This window comes from Antennarius striatus, chromosome 8 (assembly GCF_040054535.1).
Source record: "Antennarius striatus isolate MH-2024 chromosome 8, ASM4005453v1, whole genome shotgun sequence".
Lineage (NCBI taxonomy): Eukaryota > Metazoa > Chordata > Actinopteri > Lophiiformes > Antennariidae > Antennarius > Antennarius striatus.
The window spans coordinates 7,357,507-7,378,105 of record NC_090783.1 but is presented as its reverse complement, the minus strand read 5'-3'; the positions used below and the strand labels follow the sequence as shown (position 1 = coordinate 7,378,105).

General features: G+C 39.7%; 1 protein-coding gene across 1 annotated transcript; it reads left to right on the top strand.

Moving 5' to 3' along the window:
- The first annotated feature begins 5,535 nt into the window (after positions 1-5,535).
- LOC137600496 (tetraspanin-5) lies at positions 5,536-16,689 on the top strand. The gene is made up of 10 exons (XM_068322160.1): positions 5,536-5,992; positions 7,432-7,482; positions 9,671-9,817; positions 9,929-10,099; positions 10,240-10,365; positions 11,638-11,685; positions 12,922-13,038; positions 13,133-13,194; positions 13,927-13,979; positions 14,096-16,689. The coding sequence occupies exons 1-9, from the start codon at positions 5,909-5,911 to the stop codon at positions 13,937-13,939; spliced, it is 819 nt and encodes a 272-aa protein (XP_068178261.1). The 5' UTR covers positions 5,536-5,908; the 3' UTR covers positions 13,940-13,979; positions 14,096-16,689.
- The last annotated feature ends 3,910 nt before the right edge of the window (positions 16,690-20,599 follow it).

Genomic DNA, 20,599 nt, shown 5'->3' with positions numbered 1-20,599 from the left:
CTTCCTGGATAAGACGCCAGCTCATTGTAGGGCCACGTGAAAAACAAGCAACTACTCATACATACAGCTACAGACATTTTGGTGTGATTAGTTCACTGAAATTGCATGATTGTGGAAGTGAGAGGAAGCCGGGGAACCCGGAGAGAACCTACAAAGACCTCACAGACAGGAATTGAACCCAGAACCTAGCGACAGCGCTACCCACTGCGCCACTATGCCAGTATATCTTTCAGAAATAAAAAAGTACTATATACTTTTTATAGTTATTGGATTTTATATTCTTTACATTGACTTATTTTCAGTATCTGAGTACTTCCTCCAGCACTGTTGACAGTTACTTATATTACATTTTGCACATTTGTGTCTCCTGCAGTGCTGATCAGTTTTCAAACTCAGTAACTGTGATATAAGTGAACACTTGTTACCACCAGGGGTCAAAGTTTTTCACCATCGTTATTACAGTACATTCCTCATTTGCCTCAGAACCGAGATGCCTAAAAATAGTTTTTACTAAAAGAACAGTCAAATCATCCACAAATGTGATTCAGTCAAAGGTTTGTCAGTGTTTAGTGGCTATTAGTATTTACTGAAAGGGACATCTTACATTTAAGATAAAACAAAACATGTTTCTTACTTCCTGTAGGCTTGGACTGTATAGCATACATGTACAAGCTATTTTATGTATCACTGTGTGACACACTTGTATTGGAGTTTACTAACAGTAAACTCCAATTTTTTTCACTTCATAAAGTACATGCAGTCAATAATGTAGCCACAAGAGGACACAAGCCAGTGTCTTATTGTGCCGGTCCCAAGCCCAGATAAATACAGAGGGTTGCGTCAAGAAAGGCATCAGGCATAAAACTTTTGCCAAATCAAAGATGCAAATCAAACCTACGACTTCCATACCGGATCGGTCGAGGCCCAGGTTAACAACGACCGCCATCGGCGCTGTTGACCTACAGGGCGCCGGTGGAAATTGACCTACTGTTGGTCGAAGAAGGAGAGGAGGAAAGTGTGCTTGCACGAAGAGAGAAAAGAGAAACGCCAAGAGTATAGGATTGAGAGTAGTGATGTTGAATGTTGGAACTACAACAGGAAAAGGTAGAGAGTTGGTTGACTTGATGCAGAGGAGGAGGGTAGACATCCTGTGTGTCCAGGAGACCAGGTGGAAAGGTAGCAAGGCTAGAAGTTTAGGAGCAGGGTTCAAGTTGTTCTATCATGGTGTAGATAGGAAGAGAAATGGAGTAGGAGTTATCTTGAAGGAGGAGTTGGTTAAGAATGTCCTGGAGGTAAAAAGAGTGTCAGATAGAGTGATGAGTCTGAAGCTAGAAATAGAAGGTGTGATGTTCAATGTTATTAGTGGGTATGCTCCACAAGTAGGATGTGAGCTGGAGGAGAAGGACAAATTGTGGCTGGACTTTGATGAAGTGATGCAGAGCATACTTAGAAGTGAGAGAGTTGTCATTGGTCCAGACTTCAATGGACATGTTGGTGCAGGAAACAGCTGATGAGGAGGTGATGGGCAGGTTTGGTATCCAGGAGAGGAACGCAGAAGGACAGATGGTAGTTGACTTTGTAAAAAGGATGGAAATGGCTATAGTGAATACTTTCTTCCAGAAGAGGCAGGAACATAGGGTGACCTATAAGAGTGGTGGTAGGAGCACACAGGTAGACTACATCTTGTGTAGACGGTGTAACTTGAAGGAGATCAGTGACTGCAAAGTAGTGGTAGGCGAGAGTGTAGCCAAACAGCATAGGATGGTGGTGTGCATGTGCAGGATGACTCTGGTGGTGAGGAAGATGAAGAGGGCAAAGGCAGAGCAGAAGACGAAATGGTGGAAGCTAAAAAAGGAAGGGTGTTGCATGACTTTTAGGAAGGAGTTAAGACAGGCTCTGGGAGGCCAGGAGGTGCTTCCAGATTACTGGAAAACTACAGCTAATGTGATCAGGGAGACAGGTAGGTGAGTACTTGGTGTGTCATCTGGAAGAAAAGTAGATAAGGAGACTTGGTGGTGGAATGAGGTGGTACAGGAGTGTATACAGAGAAAGAGGTTAGCTAAGAAGTGGGACACTGAGAGGGCTCAGGAGAGTAGACAGGAGTACAGGGAGATGCAGCATAAGGCGAAGGTAGAGGTAGCAAAGGCCAAACCAGGGGCTTATGATGACTTGTATGCTAGGTTGGACAGTAAGGAGGGAGAGACTGATCTATACAGGTTGGCAAGACAGAGATGCAGAGATGAAAAAAGACGTGCAGCAGGTTAGGAGGATTAAGGATAGGGATGGAAGTCTATTGACAGGTGCCAGTCGTGTGATGGGAAGATGGAAAGAGTACTTTGAAGAGTTGATGAACATGGAAAATGAGAGAGAACAAAGACTAGAAGAGGTGACTGCTGTGGACCAGGATGTAGTAAAGATTAGTCAGGATGAAGTGAGGAGGGCATTGAAGAGGATGAAGACTGGACAGACAGTCGGTCCTGATGATATACCTGTGGAGGTTTGGAAGTGTCTAGGAGAGGTGGCAGTAGAGTTTCTGACTGGGTTGTTCAACAGGATCTTAGATAGTGAGAAGATGCCTGAGGAATGGTGCAGAAGTGTGCTGGTGCACCTTTTTAAGAACAAGGAAAAGAGTGCAGAGTTTTGGCAACTACAGAGGAATAATCCTGATGAGCCATACAATGAAGTTATGCGAAAGAGTAGTGGAAGCTAGACTAAGGGAAGAAGTGAGCATTTGTGAGCAGCAGTATGGTTTCATGCCAAAAAAGAGTACTACAGATGCAGTACTTGCTTTGAGGATGTTGATAGAGAAGTACAGAGAAGGCCAGAGGGAGCTGCATTGTGTTTTTGTAGATCTGGAGAAAGCTTATGACAGGGTGCCCAGAGAGGAACTGTGGTATTGTATGAGGAAGTCTGGAGTGGCAGAGAAGTATGTTAGAGCGGTTCAGGACATATATGAGGACTGTAAGACAGCGGTGAGGTGTGCTGTAGGTGTGACAGAGAAGTTCAAGGTGGAGGTGGGACTGCACCAGGGATGAGCTCTGAGCCCCTTCTTGTTCGCTATGGTGATGGACAGGCTGGCAGACGAGGTTAGACAGGAAACTCCATGGACTATGTTTGCAGATAACATTGTGATCTGCAGTGAGAGCAGGGAACAGGTGGAGGAGAAGCTAGAGAGGTGGAGGTTTGTCCTGGAAAGGAGAGGAATGAAGGTTAGCCGCAGTAAGACAGAATACATGTGTGTGAATGAGAGGGACCCAAGTGGAAGAGTGAGGTTACAGGGAGAAGTGATCAAGAAGGTGGAAGATTTTAAGTACTTACGTCAAAAAAACCTACGTAAAAAGACACAGAATCACTGTCTCTAATCTCTACGATCTGTGATATCATCCAAGGCGATGTACATGGGGCGGGCGGGCGGACGGACGGACGGACGGACGGACGGACGGACGGACGGACGGACGGACGGACGGACAGACAGACAGACAGACAGACACTTTAATCTAGATAGAATAGATAGAACCACTTGGTATGCCGGATCCACCTTTGGTAATGATCAGCTGTGTGTCAATGGGGGGGCAGTGACTAGAGCGGGTCGTCAAATGTTCCAAGATTGGCAGTTCGATTCCTGCTCCCACCCAAAAATACCCAGAGTGTGAGCTGACAGTGGGAGGTGTCAGCTCACCTTCGGAGCAAGGCACCGTCCCCCTTACAAGTTGCTCATTTGGGCGCACTATAAAGGAGCTGCCCGCCACTCTACCCCCCCCCCCCCCCCTGCATGCGTACAGGACCCCTGTGTGTGTTAGTGTGTGTTCAGGGCCTGTACACACTAATATATGCACGTATGAATTACTAACACTAGAGTGTGCCACTAATTTCCCTTTCAGGATTGAGTATATAAAATAAAAAAAATATAATTTTTTTTAAAAAATTCAATTGTTTGTTTATCAGCTGCGATATATTGTTTTTGAACTGATATCATTGCAGAAGCAGAGGTTTTTATACTGTATCTAAGGTTTGGAATATTGTTGTTGCTATTGTGGGATGTTGTGTGTTAACATTCGTAAATAATTTTTAAAAAATCCATAATTTTGTTGGGAGGTATAGCTTGTCTGTTAAGAAAATGAAAGCATTGTGGTAATATGTTCACTGACTGCATATTGAGTGAAAACAAAATGAAATGTGTGGATGGTATGGCCACAAAAGGCTGATGCTGTGCTAATTGTGTTTAGAGTTTTGAAAATGTGACTGCTGTTTGGACAAACACTTGTTAGCGACTGAAAAAAACTGTAATGTAATTAATGAAATCATTAGATATTCAATCACTGAATCTTCAAATAGAGTGTATTCTGAGTTTTATTCTGCTTATTGTATTGAAGAATATTTAACATTGCTGCTCACCTCCACATAAAGGATAAAACAAGTTATAGTGAGGACTGTTAAATTGGCCTTTCGCACAAATACACACATTTTGAGATTATAAAAAGGAATAGACACAAAAACAGACAAAAAGTGCAATAACACATTAATGTTTTATGGTTGTTTTTTTTCATTATGATGGCATCCTTCACAAATCATTACTTTAGATCTTCTAGTCATTGAACAGTAGTAGCCATAGCTCAGTCCAACAAGTGTTGGACTGGGGACTGGAGTGTGTGTGTGTGTGTGTGTGTGTGTGTGTGTGTGTGTGTGTGTGTGTGTGTGTGTGTGTGTGTGTGTGTGTGTGTGTGTGTGTGTGTGTGTTCGGTCACATTTATCATACGTGTGTTTAATGATTACTAACAAGAGTGGAAGAATAATTTCCCCTATGAAGGACTAATAAAGGAATACTTTATTTCAAATTAAAGGTGTTTGTAATACTGTAAAAGTTTTAAATGGCAGACTTCGTAATGAGAAGTCAGAATTGAAATTGAGAAATTAAAGAAAAATTAGGTCATTGCGAACAGAAACTGATGGTTTGTCGGAGTTGTACAACAACAGTGATAGCTATGGTAATAGATAGATGGATAGATACTTTATTAATCCTGGAGGAAATGGTATATATCCACTGCTCAGGCATTACATAACAAATAATACTGGATAAACACCAGGAGAAAAAGAAACACTGACATCACAGGATATACCACAAGACATACACTACACTAACAGACACATGCAGCACTAACAGGACGTGTATATATTAAACTATAACTAAAATATAAACAGTATAAAATTAAAATATAAACAGTATAAAACAGTATAAAAAATTTTAAAAAAAATATACACATATATATAAACAGTATAAAATTAAATTAAATTAAATCCATTCAAGCCCATGCTGACCTATATATAAAATGTGTGATCATTCATTTTAATTGAAACCAAATCCAATTATAATAACCATGGTATATATTGTTTATTGGATTATTTTCCAAATGAAATAGGGATGATTAATAAATGATGGGTACTCTACATAATGAAATATGCCATGGAGGCCTTTCTGTATATCATGGTCATATGAGGGCAGGGGCAACCCTCTGCTGGAGGAAGTCCCGCCTTCTCTGAGCGTTGAAGCCCCTCAATGGACAGCACACATGTCAGTCAAATAACAGCCATGTCTACATTCTGACTCAAAAATAGGGATCCGTCGGTTTCTGTCTGGTTGATTCCCGTGGATGTATTTTCCCTTTACATCTCTGGAGATTCAAATAGTTCATAAATTGATGCGCATTCTGGTTGTAGCATATAAAAAAACCGCTCAGTAGCAATTTGCGCCTTTTGTCAAGATAAACTAAGGGATGGTCGCGATCAGCAGACGCTTCAACTGACTGACTGCTCGTCGAGCTCCGGAACATCAGAGAAAAGGTGTTTACCCGAGCAGGGCTGTCGGACAGCACCGTGGATGTGATTCCGTCTGAACACAGAATCCGTCCAGATGATGTCAGGAAAGCATTTCAAGGCTCACGAAGTGAGCTGCTGCATCAAGTACTTCATTTTCGGTTTCAACATCATATTCTGGGTAAGTCCCCCGTATTGACGTCCGCTGCAAACCCGTCAGCCCGACGCATCGATGCGCTCCTGTTGTTGTCCTCCAACAACAGGATTCACGTCGGATTCCTAGAAAGTCGTGTTTTTTTGTTTTTGTATTCGTGTGTGTTTGTTGTTGTTTTTTTTGTCAGTGTTTGTAATAGGATATACGGATGAGTCCTTCCCTGCAACAGGATCGCTTCTCTTGTGCACTTGCCGTCATCGGCACACTTTCTGTTTAAATGCAGACACAGCATCGGTGTGAGAAAGAGGGTTTATTCTCATGAGAGGTTATTTAAGGCTTATTTTACTCTGTAGTCTTTTCAAATACAGCCGGCAGCAAAATAAGCGTCACTGAATATTGGCGGTATTGACGGAACATGCCCATTGTCAGTGTGTTACAATCAAAAAACAAACAAACAAACAAACAAAAGAAAAACACATTGATGTGGCATTGGCTTTCCAAATCATAAAACGAGGTTATGAATTTGCTGCCTGCTGTACAGTGTGTGATACACTGTAAGCATAATAATAATAATAATAATAATAATAATAATCCATACAGCAGCGCTCCTGGAGAAGATTAGCCCATTCCTCATGAGGAATCCACTTCTGTAATATTCCTAATATTCATGTGCTTCGACCGACCAGAGGTTTTCTAAGGGTTAGAAGTCAGATGATTGTGAGACATGAGAGAGTTCACTACTGCATGTGTGCCTCTGTTGGTAGTATAGAATCTGACCTGAAAGACCTCTTATATTTCCTGACCGAGCTGCCAACATTTTTTTAAAGTGTTCTTATATTGTAACAGTATAGAAGATCTCTATTCTTGCTAGAAAACGTATTCTGGTTGGGCAAATATTATTAATTCCAAATCTATGTACAAGCTAATTAAATAGCTTTTTTGCAGCTTTTTATGGTCGTCATCATCAAACAGCATTTTGTCAGTTATTAATGAACTGAGCGTCATCTCGTTCCAACATCCTCCAGTTTCAGATCGATAAAACAGCGCATTAGTGTCGCACTGACACATTTCCTTTGTACAGTTAACCAAAGCGATGCAAAGCAAAAGTTCAATGTAGTTTTCGCAACAGGAGCTTCATCAGGTTGTAGTCTTAATTCACACATCTCTAAGTCCATGTAATGTAAAAGGTCATGGAAAATGGGAATATATATCTTCCAGCTAAAATATTCTCTCAATACCTTATTATTTTTTTCTAATATAATCAGATTTAGTTTTGAACTGCTGCAGATGCTCTGTAATGTGGGAGTCTTCTGCTGATACTGCAGCAATGAGAACTATTTAGTAAGGGAACACTGCCAGGAAAATCTCCTTGTGGTTTGTGTGTGTGTGCGTCTGTGTGATGACTACATGCAGCGGTCACAGCAGACTGAGCTTTCCATCTTTCCTCTCTCCCCTTTGTCTTCCAGTTCCTCGGAGTGGCTTTTCTCGGCATTGGATTGTGGGCATGGAGCGAGAAGGTGAGTTTGCTGCTCACTGTCTGCGTTGCAAAAAAAAAAAAAAGCTGAATAAATATACTGTGAGTCTTTTTTTCTTTTAATGGAAGCCCTCAAATAACCCATGAACTGAGAAGCTCATCTACATTCATCCTCTGTCATTCACAACCAACTGTCTTCATGAAATACCAGCTGTGGCTTTTTATGCTGAATCGGAAAGGAATGTCCTGCTGTCCAGTGGGACGTCCCACTGAACAATAGACCGACAAAAGGATGTGATGAATTTCACAGATTCATTTACTGTCCACCCTCAGACTCAGACAGCTTGAACACTACAACTCCAAAGGCAGTCATTTTGACTTTCAAAATTTGAAATGTCATAATTTGGTTTTAAATATATTGGTACATATGTACCAACAGGACCCGGATTTTCCTAAATGTGTGTATATTTTATTCTAACATTGTTTGATCATTAATATTTCAAAACACAAAAGAGTACTATTGTACTACCTCGAACTACCAAAGGCAGTCATTTTGACTGCTCGGACATAATTCTTATAAAATTTGGATTATTAAAAATATTTAAGAATAAATTGGTGGAACAAGTAAAAACACATCAGGACACTAGATAGTAACTATAATGATTGAGTGTTTTATTTATTTAATTGACACAACATAGCTTCTCTGCAATAAGCCATACAAACTTAACTGTGAAATAAAAGCAAATGCATCTCTGTTGAATAAAAACAAATGTATCCTGGTTCAAAATAGGTTTTTGTCATCATTAGACCTTAACAATGAAAATTATTAAGTATTATGAACATTGAATAATACTGTGACGGCTGCCAGCCAGCTGGAGACACTGATGTAACGATGCCAAGATGGTTTGCTTATGGCTCACAAACACTCAGCCAACACAGGTAAGCTGTGTTGAGGGGGGAAATATCACCACTGATCATTTCTTTACTTCTCTTGAACTTTTCAAGGCACTAAAGGCTCAGAGACTGCCTAGTTTTCATTGTTAAGGTCTAATGACGACACAAACCTATTTTGAACCAGGATACATTTGTTTTGTTTTTTTCAAAGAGATACATTTGTTTTTATTTTACAGTTCGAATTTGGATGTGTAATTGCAGTGAAGCTATGTTGTGTCAATTAAATGAATAAAAAATTCAATCATCATAATTTTAATTTAGTGTCCTGATGTGTTTTTATCTATTCCACCAATTTATTCTTGGATATTTTAATGATAAGCCAAATTATATACAAATAATGTCCAAGCAGTCAAAATGACTGCCTATGGGAGCTCTAGTAGTTGCAGAATCCTGGTACACCAAGTGTTAAAGAATACGACGAATATTTTCATTCTTCATACATGAATCGTGTGATTATCAACTAGATTTTGCTTGTTAAATCGTAAGACGATCCGAACAAATACCTTCGCACTCTTTTGTAGGGGTTTTTGTGGGAATATTCTTTGTACAAACAGTTCAATATGATGACCGAAGCCTCTCTCATGTGTACAAAGCCAGAACTAGCAGACAGATATTTCAGACCAGTGCAAACATAGGAAATGGGAAAACAGTTTTTCTGGCTCCGTCCACGGCACCCAAACCTTATTAAATAACATGTCATAGCTCATTTTGTTAATCCACACACAAGTAAAGCTATAAAAACAGCAGTTTTCTGTTTTTACCGGGGATCATTTGTGAGGTTCTTTTGTGGCCAGGAACAGTAGAGGCTCAAATAAGTCCTCCTGCCAACAAATAAATCAGCCCCAATACTACCCACAAAACTCTGTTTTCTGTTGCATGTCATTACTTTTGTGGATGAAACAAAAAAAACATGCTGATGACTGATCTCCTAGTAGAACTATGTATTTTTCTATTTAACGTCTTGACCATGCTGGGCTGCATTTTAGTTGTTGCTAAGCTAAGTTAGATGATAATTCCAGCCTCATATTCAACAGCAGACATGTGGAATTTATCTCATTTAACTCCCTCTACAGAAAATGTGAATGAGCATTAAGGAATAAGCATTTCCCAAAATGTTAGACTATTAAGTGCAATCAATGAATTGTCTCATTGTTAGTTGTATCCTAACCATAATGTGTACCAAGGACATGGAAACATAATGTACGTCTTATGCTCAACTTACATTTGTGAACCTTGTGGAAAAAGTGGACTTAAACTAATACACTTTGTCTTACCAGGGTGTCCTCTCCAACATCTCATCCATCACAGACCTGGGGGGTTTTGACCCAGTCTGGCTCTTTTTGGTGGTGGGTGGTGTGATGTTCATCCTTGGATTTGCTGGGTGCATTGGAGCACTGCGTGAAAACTCTTTCCTGCTCAAGTTTGTACGTTCCTGCGTGAAATATATTTTGAAGAAGAAAATATTTTTCAATCTTCTGTTGTCCCATCACATTTTTCTGCAGATCCACAGAACTATTCATGTTTATATATTCCAGTTCTCCGTCTTCCTGGGCATCATCTTCTTCCTGGAGCTAACGGCAGGAGTCCTGGCCTTTGTCTTCAAAGACTGGATCAAGGACCAGCTCAACTTTTTCATTAACAATAACATTCGGGCCTACAGAGACGACATCGATCTGCAGAACTTGATAGATTTCACTCAGGAATATGTGAGCACTGTGCTTCTTAATCTCACAGAACTGATCCCCCCAACATTGTGGATTTTTAAATTGAAATAATCATGATTGTTCATTACTGTGGGACATGGTTGACCTGCGTGTGAGCACTTTGCTTCTGTTTAACATCTCAGTGGGAGTGTTGTGGCGCTTTTGGAGCTGATGACTGGGATTTGAACATCTACTTCAACTGCACTGATTCCAACCCGAGCCGTGAGAAATGTGGAGTGCCCTTTTCGTGCTGCACCAAAGATCCAGCCGTAAGTCTTCCCAAAAACTCACTGCATTCATTCAGTTTTCTAACTCACATGCAGTTTGTACTTACTCATGTTGACACTCACACACACGCACGCGCACACACACACACACACACACACACACACACACACACACACACACACACACACACACACACACACACACACACACACACACACACACACACACACACACACACACACACACACAAACACACACACACACCACTGGGTACAAGTTGCATAATTCAGCATGTTGAAGGGGAAATTGTGAATGTCCTCCCTGTGTCAGATTGGTTATCTCAGTCCTCCAGAAGGCTGGCTGGAGCTGTAGGCCATCATGGCTAGCTTCCAACAGGACATCCAGGCATCACTGTTCAGTATTTAGTCCGACTCGGCCAGCATAGCAGAGTCTGAGAGTAAAACGAGGAAGCATTCTCCTGACCACGGCACTTTTTTGGCAGAAAAAACATTCTGACTCCCAGTCTTGTAAAGCCACGGCAGTGTTTTTTTAATTTGCTGACTCAAGAACTTTCTATTCCACCAAGGTCATCCTCTTTGACCAGAACGTTTATCAACAATTGGCATGGGGGTAAATGGGAGTTGAATAAAACATGATGTTCTGAAAGCTGCATTTTTGACATCGAACATTCTGTCTTGTAAATGTTAAACAAAATAAAAGCCAAAACATTTTTCATTTGAAGCATTCATTATTCAAGCTTTCTTGGCTTCTAATTTTTTTCTTGCTGAATATTAAAATGACACAGCGTTTAGATGGGCAGTGTGCAAGAAATGAGATAAAGTTACCAACAGAATCTAAAGAAATTCAAATTTTAGCATTTGCATTGCATATCTATAAACTTTGTTAATAAGCTGACCAACTGTTCCTGTCATGTCTCGTCCTGTAATACAATTATTTATCGAAGAGGATCATCAGTTAGCATAGCTCAGGCCTCCTGAGATAGGAACTGAATGAGTCCTGGCCTCTCTTCTTACCCCTGTCTCACTTCTGCTTCTCCTGGACCCGTCAAAGACCAAAGATTTGATTGGCAAATTTGTGACTACCAGTATGAACAATCAGATTAGTAGTCCTGCATATTATCCAAAGTTCCACACTGCAATAATATAGTGGACAGCGGTTTTATGGAGCATCCATAACAATGCTTTCTGTTAATTATAGCAGTGACAAGATAAAAATGAAGTCCAGGTGGAATACAAGCAGCTTTGCCCTAATTCTGGAAAAATGTTAACACATGAACTGTGTTTTCTTCACAGGAGGATGTAATAAACACTCAGTGTGGTTACGACATCCGAGCAAAAACGGTGAGTCACTAAATTATAAAGATCCTTATCTGAAAATTTAATCATGTTCTACAGAACAGCGTGAAGAGTTGGAGTTGCTCTTCGTTATTTTCTACCAGGCAGGGTTTTTTTTTTTTCTTGGTCTGTGTGATGTCATCCAGTACTCCACCCTAGGCACAATATTCCTCTTTCAGTAAGCCTCCCAAGTCCTATTTCTTCAAAATACAGCAGCTGGCTCCCCATCAGCACTTTGTGCCGTGCGGTATTACTCACGCTGCAGCAATGCACTAGGAATCGGAACCCCTCCCCCATCATTAACTATGACCTTAGTTCTTAGTGGGATAATGTGAGGGAAAGACTGCGTTTGTTTTCTTGACTTACAATGTAAGGAAAGTGCCAGAGAGAATCAGTTTTAACAAGAGTCAGAGCAGAAAAACAGTGAGCTGAGGGTGTGCGAAGAAGCCAGACAACATTAGATCACAGGAACTTTATTCTGAAGGAATCTCCATGTGAAAAGGAGAGTCGTGTGTTACCATTGAAAATAGTGAAATATATAGTAAAGTGCTGTAAACCCTAACATGCTAACTCAAGATTAAAAACTTTTAAAGGGATAGTCAGTCAAATATAATGACGGTTTTACTTGGGCCATGTCCACACATAGCCAGATTTTTTCGAAAATGCAACTTTTTTCACCCCACATAGAAAAAAAAATTTTGTCCACCCAACAGCGTCTTCGAAAAAATGTCTGTCCACGCGTAACCACATGAGTGCGTTGATCAACACGTTTATAAGCAGAACAACTCCGAGAAGGACAGGAGAGAGGACAGCGCGTCCCGGTCCGACCCAGAACTGGCGTCGGCGTCGTCGGCGTAGAACGTGAATGAATGAATGACTAAATAAATTTACAAACTTTATGACTCATAAAGGAAGAAACAGATGAACAAATATGCAACCGTCAAGCATGTTTATCAACGCGTCTTCGACGTAGAGCTGTTATACGTCAGAAAATAGCCGGTTTTAACTTCGTCCATTCTGTGTGTGCATGTAGAAACGGCTCACATACACTGACGTCATAGCAATTTTCATCGCAGGGAGACACCCCTTTAGATAGAAAAACTTTGGCCGGCGTTTTTTGAAAAGTTGTGTTTTTTTTGTCCCAGATATATGCGTTGTCATTTGGATGAAAGGCGTAACTGCAACACAAAACTTTGTCTGGCTATGTGTGGACGGGGCCTTTTTCTTTTCCTGTTTTGTCAGGACTCTGAGCAGCGGACCTTCATCCATATCAAAGGGTGTGTTCCTCAGTTTGAGAAGTGGCTTCAAGATAACCTGACAGTGGTGGCCGGCATCTTTATTGGGATAGCATTACTACAGGTGAGGCTGGATGTGGACTAGTTAGTTAATCGTGTGACCATTTCTCATTGACCCCCACATTCATTTCTCCAAAAATGTGTTTTTTTTGTTTTAGATCTTTGGCATCTGTCTAGCACAGAATCTCGTGAGCGACATTGAAGCCGTGAGGGAGAGCTGGTAGGTGGTAACTTAACTGTCTGTCCATTCATGAACAGTTTTACCTGGGCTGGGCGCAATGGTTTAAAAATAGTTAGGAGGAATAAAAACACTGAACGAAGCTGTTGTTTTTAAACCTTATTGCAGAGTGAAATAAATTGGACAAAAATCTGATACAAACATTCATTTCCTGCACAGAGTGGATTGTACAAATTCATCTAGCGTCATTATCATCATCATCATCATCATCCTGTCAGAGACCTCAACAGCTACTGATTGGATTAGGTCAAAACTTGGTGCTTAGTAGGATTAACCCCAACCTGATGATTCTGACTGGAAAGCATGAGGTTGATATTGAGGGAAACACCCAGTGATTTGATTTACTACCAAACGACAAACTATTAACATTCTCAAATACGTTTTCTGTCACCTACTGATTAACAAACGTTAGCACGCAAAAGTGCATGACGTGGACAGTGACCTTGATAAAAAATGTTGTACATGGAAGTTTTTAATTGTGAAAATCAACATGTGGCCTGTGACATTTAGCCCGTGAGAATAAAGGGTAAACACTCCACCCACACTTATAGTTTTCAGAACGTTTTGGTGCAAGTTAATGACATTGTTGGAGAAGTTCCCACTCTATCTAAACACAGCATCACAAGCCAAGCCACATTTTGGTTATGTAACTGTGTATTTTGTGTCTTGACTTTGTTAAACCTGTTCCTGAACTTCCTTCTTGTCTTTGTGCAGTTTGTTTACCTAAGACCGCCACAGAACCTCCAAATGCAAGAAGGATGTACCTGGTTAGCACTATTATATTTCATCTCCACCATTACAGTATATTAATATTTATCTTTGTATTGATTTGTTCTATTGATTCTTTTTTGCGGTTTGTGTTTGCACTGTTTGTTTTTTATAGGACTCTGCAGTTTGGACACCAGCAGTGGAAGGAAATGCACATTAATCAGTTGGAAGTGTTCTGAAGCCAGAGTGTCATCTGTGTGTAAATAATTCAATTAGAAGTATTTCAGGAGTTATTAGTAGCTCTGGTTTTGAATGAAGCAAGACCTTTTAAATGTCCCGTCGCTCTCAAATGCAATGCAAATTCTTTGTAGTATAAGCAGCTTGATGGTAGTCCCATTTCAGATCACAGTATTTTCTGCACTATAAGGCGCACTGGATTATAAGGCTCACCTTTAATGAATCGTTCATTTTATAATTTCATATATAAGGCACACTGGATTATAAGGCGCATATAATAAAAAAAATTAAAATAGATTTAAAAAACCAGCGGCTGTAGTTGCGCTATCCGTCCACTAGCAAGAGCATTCGCGACTGTGATTATCTTTAGTCAGCTGTGAACGACCCCTATTGTTATTTCAGTGAGGCCATTCTGAGCCTCAAGGAAACCTGATCACTTGATCACTTTGCCAAAGAAGTCAACTCGCATATTAAAAAACCTGACATTAAAAACTGGTTAGAATCATTAGGAGTGGACCACCCAGTTCGAGCAGAGCGGATTATTTCCTGATCTGAAGTTCGAAGCAGATATTTAATCTCCGACGTTCATCTTCATTTATTAATTAAATATTGTTTCAATCGATCGGTAGTCCAGTCCAATTGAGTTTTAAGTGGGTTATTTCCGACGCCAAATAGTTGGGAAATACTGAGATCAGTCAGTCAGTCAAACTTTATTAATGGAGTTGTTGAAAATTCCCTGTTTTGCTACGGAACCGTAGCCAGGTACCACTGCTACCCCCAGGCTCAGGCTGCTCTGCTATCAGGTCAGTGAGAGTTGGCACTTCGGCGACGCCCCTTGACTACCGTTGTTAGGGGGCGTAGTGCCTTCTGAGGGTGCCTCCTGGTGCGTCATGACTGTCGACCAGACTGCCGGCTTTTTTTCTGCGATCTTGTTTTTAACCAATTCTAACATTAATATTAATCCATATACAAGGCGCATCGGATTATAAAGCGCACTACGGGATTATGAGAAAATTATAGGCTTTTAGGTGCGCCTTATAGTGCGGAAAATACTGTACTCGTTTGTAAGCCTGTAACTGAGGAGCTGAAAGAACCGTAACTCATAACCGGGACAAAGATTAGTAGATTTGATGTTTTATCAGAGGTAGTGCTTCACTCAGACGAGGCCATTGGTTATTAATGTCTCACAGCTGCAGCTTTTAAAACTGAATAAGGTTGTGGACAAAGATAAAAGTGATTCTGGAAATGCACTGCATGCCTGTTCTCTGTTGGTAGGACTTTGGCTCTTCTGAATCTCTTTCATTTATGTTAAGTATTTTGAAATATGTGTAAAATAGTCACCAGTTTAGAGTGAATTGGCTGGTCAGCACTTTGTTTAATGTAATCTATTTAAAGCTACAGAAGCCAATTTAAGATTTATTTCCGTCTGTGGCGTCATGCTCACGTTGAACAAATACATGCATTTTGTGAGCAACGATTTATGGAGCTGAGATGAACAAAGAAATGTCGTATTGTGAGAGATATGATGGATGCTGTAGTGAGTTTAGGGAATTCTTGCAGAGTCAAATATACTGGAATAAACCAGAAAATGTGGCATTTAAATGTCGAAGTCAAAGCTCAGTCTTAAGCACTTTATTCTTCGTGAGAGACAAGAAGCTCGCTGCAGTTTCTGAAAACTGTTCGTAGGGCGAGCAGCAGCCACTAGAGGGAGCACTTCTCCTTAAACCTTACATACTGCATTTGTAATTTGAGGGAGCACTTCTCCTTAAACCTTACATACCGCATTTGTAATTTTATGTTGCTCCATGACGTCAGGTAATTTGATCAAAATCAGCTTGACTGAAAATGTGTTTCTGCACATTGTAAGTGTTGTGCCGTTCTTTGCATATTACCTTATCTGACTGTATATTAGTGTTCATTCATTTCATTTCATTCATTTTGCTTCTAATTATTGCCAATGTGCTTCTTTGTTGGGAACTGCCTAATTGGCACAATGGCTTTGTTGATTGTGGGGATTTGTTCTGTTTTGATGTCTGTGTTTTCACTGGAAAATTAGGATTATTCACTGCTACTTAAGAGAAGTAAAAGAAGATATTTATGTTTGCATATATACAGTACTTGAAATAAGAGCACACAGACTCTTTCACCAGCATTATGTCAAATTAAACCTGAAAACTGTACCTTAGTAGTATATAATTTCAGTTGTAACCTTTAATAGAACCGATCAGACATGTTAAGTTATGCAGTGTAGAAGGTTCCTCAGAGCTTTTTCTTTTGCAGTTGATTCTTACAGCCTTGATGATCTCATCTAAACGTCTTCATAAATACAAAGCCAGATATTTTTTCCCACCCTTAGCTTGATATGATTGTTGCTGATAACACTTTTTATTACCACTCAGTGCCATATTTGTGATTTCTATTTCTATATTATCCTGGGTCATAAGATTACTTTGGTTTCATGTGTTCTCCTAATGTTCATGTGTTCAAGAAAAGTTGTAAATATTTATCTGAATAAATGTGGTTCTTTGTTAACTTTTGTCAGTGTGCACTTTATATATGGGTGGGTTAAAGTTAAATGAGTTTGACTACACACATTAATCATAATCAAAGATAAAGATTAATGTATGATAATACAGTATAGCCAATTTATGTCAACATGCAGTAATGAAGCTCTTGATTATTGTCTACCAAAGCAGTTGCAGCTACATTACATTTTGGGGAGTGACACTGAATTACTCTAGTGGTTTTGTTTTTTTTACTGACAACAACCATCTTCAGTATTCGGCACCTGCAAATTGAATGGTAAAATTTGTTGCCACCCCAGATAAATTTGCAATCCTGACCAAAAAAAAAAACCGTGTTCTGATACTATGTAAAATATGCTTTGTGTTTTCATCTTTTCTTTGTACACAGAGCCTCTTTCAATGATATCATCAGGGGACAGCACAGGTGTACCAACAAGGTTCCTAAAACTGGAGCAGCTAGATGGAATTTATTTACAGTGTGCTTTACTTAACAGGGCTGTTTTCAGTGTTTCCACTGAGATCACGAATGGAGAGGGAGGTAGAGAGGACATCCTTTGAGGCGCTCTCCTCCCCCCTGATTCACTCTCTCTCTCTCTCTCTCTCTCTCTTACATAAACACACACCCACACATATTTGTGCACAAATGACTATAGAATGTAGAATTTCAGACAAACATGGTCAAAACATTAGAAAAACATAACATTGTCAAATACAGTTTTAACATCAACTTTTCATTCCTCTGTACAGTGTTGAGAGACAGATTTGTTACTACACAAAATAAAACGTCATATCCTGCCTCTCAATTGTTACTTTATACCATTTTTAGTCGCTCTGTAAGGAATCAAACCCAAACTTGCTGATGGCGTACTACACCGTCCTGCATGTTAAAAAAATGAACCAGAGTTTAGTTTTTGTGCCCAGCATGGTTCTTCTTGCTGTTCGTGTCAGTCTTAGATTGTTTTCAGGTCCTTTACTGCCACCCTTTGATTAGACTGAGGTGGAACAGAGAGACCATGAGATTAGAGGTCAAAATATAATTAGTTTTTTTCTTAGAATAACCTAATTCATACTGTCTTTCAAGACAACACAAGTTTGCATTTTAGATCCTCAGCTTTGATAACTGTACCTGTTCACTGTGTTATCAGGAACTGATTGCAACTGTGTGAGTTGACCTTTGGACAAACGCCTGGTGTTACATCCGCTCCCCATGAAAACAACAGCAAACTGCCTCCTGTGCTCGTAATCAACCGTCCACTGAAAATAATTGGTTAATATGACACATTTGAGAGAAACTGTCACCTAAAAATCCTCCTTTTGTTCCTCTCTTTGTGCACATTTGATAAGACAAGACAGGCCAAACTATCAGGCACACTGCTTGAAATTTATTGTCTTTTGTAAAGAGCTTTTACATAATGAATTCTGGATATCCCTAAACATTCAAAACATTATACAATAAAACATACGGGGTTTCCCTTCTAAGAGCCACACAGTGTAATTACATCAACTGTTGTAATTACACTGTTCATTTGTTCATTTTTACACTTTAAATTTTCCCTCTTGTGTGGATGGAAACAGAACGTAAAGATTCAGCAGTCAGTCTCCTATCAGGCAGTTTGGAGATAGTTGTCATTAACTTATACTGTAGTTGTCATTAACTTATACACTCATTTATAGCCTTTGTTTCTAGCCTTCTAAGTGTAAATTAAATAGCTGTTTTCACTCTTTCATCAAGTTTTGAAAAGGTTTTCAAATATTTTTGATATGCACTGTTGTACCTCATTTAGTATTTTATTACTACAAATTTTTCTTATATTATGTGAGGTTTTAGGGTTGCAGAACTTATCAGGCATTTTTAAAGTGAATTATTAATTGGATGAAAGTATTGTGCACTTTGTGTTTAATCGTGCACTGTAATATTTTTCTAGCTGTGAAGCATGTTTAAATGTCAGCAGAAAAAGTAGGTATAACTTGTTCATCCCTGTCGTTCAAAGTCGGCAGTCTTCCTACTGTGTGCCACAGGTCGTGACATACTTCATTGTTCTCTATCTTCTAGAAGAGGATGTGTGAGAGATGTCACGGAAGAATGACAGCAGCAGTTCCTAACCTTATTTTCTGATCAGTGAGATTATGAGCTGGAAATATTTGCTGAAGACAAAACTGACATCACTGCTGAAGTGAACTTCATGTTGTCGCCATTGCTCTGCATTCATATCCAAATAGAACGATAAATGACATCCACAGACAAACACTGACATCCACTGGCCGCTCAAAGTCACCTTCCTAATTTCAGTGAGGTTGTGTGCTGCAGTCTGACTTCAGTGATGGAAAATGCATCTACAGTATTTATATGCAATATGAACACTGTATACTTGTACTTAGACTGACAACTTCCTGTATTTTTAAAAGAAATTTTACAATGAAATCATACTTCTTTTTTTTACACCACTACCATTAAAAGACAATTTTATTTTACATTTAAAGCCTAAATTATATTTGATTTTAAATGTAATTGATTAGTTGGGAAATGTACTTTATGAGGGATCATCCCCCTTCATGGTTTTACATTTTTACCCAATTTCTTCTGGGATTAGTAAAGTATCTGTCTGAGGCTGAGCCAAGCTTTAAACTACTGACGAATTCCACCGAACTTAGGTAAATGACGCACTGATGCGCCTCCTGGTAATCAAAAGTCCAACACAACACTTTATGCTTGATTATTCTGTTTCATTTCCATTAAGCTAACTCTCAGTTAACATCAAATAGCGGTCAAAAAACTGTTCATACGTACAGAAACCCGGCCAGCTCCTTTGCAGCCTAAAGAGTATCTTGTGAACGGACGATGTCTTGCTCAGGGGCACCTCGTCAGTACTCAGGAGGTGAATTGGCACCTCACCACGTCCTCACTGACAGTTCACACTCCAGGTTTCACAAACTTTCTGTTCTGTCCCACACCATTATTTTGCTTAATGAATGTAGAAGACAAGTAATATTCAAAGAACATTTTTTCCCTCAGGGATACTGAAAACAATTTGAAACAATCTAGTTTCCTTGTAAATGTGCACAAACTTCTTGTCATTTCCTCGGAACCTTAAGGATCCTGAAGTAAATAGTGTTGGAATAAAGAATCTGGAGGAGCTCTGAAGGATGTGATTCAGGTTTGATTGTGAGGAAAAGTTTGGATTTAATCAATAATTCAAATTAGAATTAACAGCTAGTTGTTTTAGATAAACTAGTTAAACGTCACCAATGTGAAGATGAGGGATTTGGTGTAAACATATGACATGATGTAATAATATAGCTTAGTACTGTGTGGCTGCTGATGAAGGCTAATTGCTCTGATAATATGCCCTTGAAGGTCACCCCCCCCCCACACACACACCCAGCAGGTCTCTCATCCCAGTGTGACATTTAACTTACTGTAGATGGAAATGGTTGTCTGTTGGGTAAAATTATTCAGAGTGAACCTGAGCTGAAACTGACAAAATTTAGAAACTGACCAAACTTCTTAGTCTTAGGACCCTTGAGATGATGTAATTTGACCCCCCCCACCCCCCAGCTCATTTCCTCCGACCAACAAAGCGCAGACTGTTACTCTAGACTCTAGAGAAAGGTGTGGAACATGAGGACCTCTCGGTAAATACACGTTTGCTATTTTTTTTAATTTTTTTTAATTTTGCTTTCTCTTCAAGGCGGAACATTCGACCATCTCAGAATGCCGCTCCTCCCTTGATCAATTTGAAGCGATCATCTAATCCCATCTCATTGATTAATCTGATTAATCAATCACATGGACGCGCGCAGACCAAACTCGACCCTCGTATTAAAGCCTGGCTTCATCTATCAATAGGAGCAAATCTGCGCTCCTCAAGTTAATAATTTGCCGGTTATCTCGTACTTAGTACTTGAGCGTGGAGTTT

What these genes read in the sequence shown, in the direction of transcription:
- LOC137600496 (XM_068322160.1), top strand. Translation starts at nt 5,909, where the DNA reads ATGATGTCAGGAAAGCATTTCAAGGCTCACGAAGTGAGCTGCTGCATC. An exon ending in TGTGGGCATGGAGCGAGAAG is followed by an intron (nt 7,483 to 9,670) that starts GTGAGTTTGCTG and finishes TTGTCTTACCAG; the next exon opens with GGTGTCCTCTCCAACATCTC. An exon ending in TAGATTTCACTCAGGAATAT is followed by an intron (nt 10,100 to 10,239) that starts GTGAGCACTGTG and finishes TTAACATCTCAG; the next exon opens with TGGGAGTGTTGTGGCGCTTT.